Consider the following 5000-nt stretch of genomic DNA (forward strand, 5'->3'; position numbering starts at 1 on the left):
TCTGGATCAGATGATGTCCTGTGAGGACAGCGATTGGCTCCTGTCTCAGACCTTCCCCGAGGTGATTGGTGGAGTGATGAAGCACTCAGCACGTGACCTCTACAGTGAGCTTCCTCCCGCTCCGGAAGAGAAAGGCTTTAGCATGCGCTATATAAAGTGTGTGTTTGGTGAAAGGATTCTCACTGACGGTGTGTGTTTATAAAAACATGGCGAGAAAGATCTCCCAGAGTCCGCGGAGTAATGCTGCGGTTATAATCACTGTTAGACTGCTCGGGGTTTCTGTTCTGGATCAGTAAAGCGCTTTAAATGAACACAACCTTCCTCTCAGAACCGAGTACAGCCGTGGTGGATGATGGGAGATATGTAAATTAGTCTGCAGTGATTGGTTTAACATGACCACACCGTAACAAGGAACTTTACACACATTCATATATAGACATGATCTGCTGGATTATCAGGATCATTAAACCGGTTTAAAGAATAAATCACATGTGTCCAGTGTAAACATGACCATTTCAGCCAGGGAAATAAAACCTTTATCTGGGACAGCAGACTTCTGGGGTCAGTTAAAGTGGACAGTCTTCTGGGGTCAGTTAAAGTGGACAGCCATCTCTGAGACTTTCTTCTACTCCACAGTTTTAGCACTTAGGTGTTTAAAAAGGTTTTAAAACTCTTAGTATATTTCTTTTAATGATTTTATGATGAGATTTGGTGTGTGTGTTTGTGTGTGTGTGTGTCAGTGTAAGACTGCTGTAGTGCCTTTTGTCCAGCCGGAGTTTCTGAGAGGATCTCCACACCGTAAACACCCCGGAGTGACCAACCTGAAGACCATAAGACTTCCTGAAGAACTGCAGAGTGCAGCAGTGTCAGTCATCTACAGTGAGGAACACACACACACACACACACACACACACACACACACTGCAGAAACTACACACACACACACACACACACACACACACACTGCAGAAACTGCACACACACACTGCAGAAACTGCACACACACACACACTGCAGAAACTGCACACACACACACACACTGCAGAAACTACACACACACACACACTGCAGAAACTGCACACACACACACACACACACTGCAGAAACTGCACACACACACACACACACTGCAGAAACTGCACACACACACACACACACTGCAGAAACTGCACACACACACACAGAAACTGCACACACACACACACACACTGCAGAAACTGCACACACACACACACTGCAGAAACTGCACACACACACACACACTGCAGAAACTGCGCACACACACACACATACACACCACAGAAACTACACACACACACAAGTGAATCAGTGAGTATTTAAATGTTATGTGTAAGATATTTGATGTTTTTCCCTGGACAGAGTCGGAGGTGAAGGACCTGTCCGAGAGAGTGCGCAAGCTGACCAACTTCCTGTGGAGCAGGAAACGAGCGGTGGAGAGCCATGAGCTGAGAGAGAGAGCCATCGCACTGGAGGAGAAGTGGAAGGAGCAGGAGCGAGTGACCGGTGAGGGAGAAAGAGCTCAGAGTTAAACAGTGGTCACTTTTTGGCCTTCCAGCTAACTCTTCTTCATTTCTGAAGAAACGTCTGCTTTAAGAGCTGCAGACACTCAGGAGTGATAAATGTGTGTGTTCCAGATGAAACCCATGTCTCCATAGAAACCCGGATCAGGAAGAAGGTTTTATCTGAGCTGAAGAGGACGACGTACCACTGGACACCTCTAAAGTACAGACCCTTACTTACTTACAGGATTAATCTCTGTCTGCTCTCTCCTTTACTCTGAACACTCATCCCCGTCCTGCAGGTACGACACTGACCTCGGGGTGGTGTACATGACCGCCAGATTAGCAGGGAGCTATGCTGCAGTGCTGAGGGCTCTTAATGAGGTCACACACACACTCTCACATACACACACACACACACACACACACACACAAACATACACACACACACACACTCTCACATACACACACAAATATACACACACACTCACATATATGTATATAATGTACACAGAAAAACATACACTATATTGCCAAAAGTATTCGCTCACCTGCCTTGACTCGCATATGAACTTAAGTGACATCCCATTCCTAATCCATAGGGTTCAATATGACGTCGGTCCACCCTTTGCAGCTATAACAGCTTCAACTCTTCTGGGAAGGCTGTCCACAAGGTTTAGGAGTGTGTTTATGGGAATTTTTGACCATTCTTCCAGAAGCGCATTTGTGAGGTCACACACTGATGTTGGACGAGAAGGTCTGGCTCTCAGTCTCCGCTCTAATTCATCCCAAAGGTGTTCTATGGGGTTGAGGTCAGGACTCTGTGCAGGCCAGTCAAGTTCATCCACACCAGACTCTGTCATCCATGTCTTTATGGACCTTGCTTTGGTCACTGGTGCACAGTCATGTTGGAAGAGGAAGGGGCCAGCTCCAAACTGTTCCCACAAAGTTGGGAGCATGGAATTGTCCAAAATGTCTTGGTATGCTGAAGCATTCAGAGTTCCTTTCACTGGAACTAAGGGGCCGAGCCCAGCTCCTGAAAAACAACCCCACACCATAATCCCCCCTCCACCAAACTTTACACTTGGCACAATGCAGTCAGACAAGTACCGTTCTCCTGGCAACCGCCAAACCCAGACTCGTCCATCAGATTGCCAGATGGAGAAGCGCGATTCGTCACTCCAGAGAACGCGTCTCCACTGCTCTAGAGTCCAGTGGCGGCGTGCTTTACACCACTGCATCCGACGCTTTGCATTGCACTTGGTGATGTATGGCTTGGATGCAGCTGCTCGGCCATGGAAACCCATTCCATGAAGCTCTCTGCGCACTGTTCTTCAGCTAATCTGAAGGCCACATGAAGTTTGGAGGTCTGTAGCGATTGACTCTGCAGAAAGTTGGCGACCTCTTCGCACTATGCGCCTCAGCATCCGCTGACCCCGCTCCGTCAGTTTACGTGGCCTACCACTTCGTGGCTGAGTTGCTGTCGTTCCCAAACACTTCCACGTTCTTATAATACAGCTGACAGTTGACTGTGGAATATTTAGGAGCGAGGAAATTTCACGACTGGATTTGTTGCACAGGTGGCATCCTATCATAGTTCCACGCTGGAATTCACTGAGCTCCTGAGAGCGACCCATTCTTTCACAAATGTTTGTAAAAACAGTCTGCATGCCTAGGTGCTTGATTTTATACACCTGTGGCCATGGAAGTGATTGGAACACCTGATTCTGATTATTTGGATGGGTGAGCGAATACTTTTGGCAATATAGTGTATAAACACACATACATACACACACACGCACGCACACACAAACACAAACACACTCACACACACATGACTGCAGGCTTTAACACACCTCTGTGTAATGTGCAGATAAAGAAGAGAGACTCGTCCTTCACTCCTCACTCACTGCTGGACTTCAGCTCTGGACTCGGCGCGGCTCTGTGGTCAGCAGCAGCTTTTATTCTAATCATTATTTTCCTAATGTATTCACTGTTTAACCAACACTGATCTGTTTTTGATTATAAAATGTTCACGAGAAAAAAGTGTTGGGGTGTGTGTGTGTGTGTGCAGTATATAAATTGAATTGTTATTGGTGTGTGTGTATGTGGTCAGGGCTGCACACACACACTGGGGCGATTCTCTGAGGGAGTATGTGTGTGTCAACGCCTCTGCAGCCATGAACAGTCTGGCAGAGAGACTTCTCACAGGTACATACACACACACACACACGTACACACACACACACGTACACACATACACGTACACACACACACATACAGGTACACACATACAGGTACACATACACACACACACACACACACACACATACAGGTGTACACACACATACAGGTACACATACAGGTACACACACACAGGTACACACACACACACACACATACAGGTACACACACATACAGGTACACACACACATACACATACAGGTACACACACACATACACATACAGGTACACACACACATACAGGTACACATACACTCACACATACAGGTACACACACACATACACATACAGGTACACACACACATACACATACAGGTACACACACACATACACATACAGGTACACATACACTCACACATACAGGTACACACACACACATACAGGTACACACACATACAGGTACACACACATACAGGTACACACACATACAGGTACACACATACAGGTACACACATACAGGTACACACACACACACACACATACAGGTACACACACACACACATACAGGTACACACACACACACATACAGGTACACGTACACACACACACACGTACACACATACACGTACACACACACACATACAGGTACACACATACAGGTACACACACATACAGATACACACACACACACATACAGGTACACACACATACAGGTACACATACAGGTACACACACACAGGTACACACACACACACACACACATACAGGTACACACACATACAGGTACACATACACATACAGGTACACACACACATACACATACAGGTACACACACACATACAGGTACACATACACTCACACATACAGGTACACACACACATACACATACAGGTACACACACACATACACATACAGGTACACACACACATACACATACAGGTACACATACACTCACACATACAGGTACACACACACACATACAGGTACACACACATACAGGTACACACACATACAGGTACACACACATACAGGTACACACATACAGGTACACACACACACACACACATACAGGTACACACACACACACATACAGGTACACACACACACACATACAGGTACACACACACACACATACAGGTACACACACACACACATACAGGTACACACACACACACATACAGGTACACACACATACACATACAGGTACACACACACATACAGGTACACACACACATACAGGTACACACACACATACAGGTACACATACACACACACACATACAGGTACACACACATA

At 46.3% G+C, this 5000-nt stretch overlaps 1 protein-coding gene across 1 annotated transcript in view; it reads left to right on the top strand.

The window, feature by feature from the left end:
* Positions 1 to 5000, top strand: part of mettl17 (methyltransferase like 17) — a 34813-nt gene that overhangs the window by 471 nt on the left and 29342 nt on the right. The window contains exons 2-7 of the mRNA XM_058385456.1: positions 741 to 879; positions 1381 to 1524; positions 1656 to 1743; positions 1823 to 1904; positions 3394 to 3467; positions 3637 to 3731. Of these exons, the coding sequence (XP_058241439.1) occupies positions 741 to 879; positions 1381 to 1524; positions 1656 to 1743; positions 1823 to 1904; positions 3394 to 3467; positions 3637 to 3731 (622 nt within the window). The remainder of the gene's footprint in view (positions 1 to 740; positions 880 to 1380; positions 1525 to 1655; positions 1744 to 1822; positions 1905 to 3393; positions 3468 to 3636; positions 3732 to 5000) is intronic.

This window comes from Hemibagrus wyckioides, unplaced genomic scaffold (assembly GCF_019097595.1).
Source record: "Hemibagrus wyckioides isolate EC202008001 unplaced genomic scaffold, SWU_Hwy_1.0 Contig33, whole genome shotgun sequence".
Classification (NCBI taxonomy): Eukaryota; Metazoa; Chordata; class Actinopteri; order Siluriformes; family Bagridae; genus Hemibagrus; species Hemibagrus wyckioides.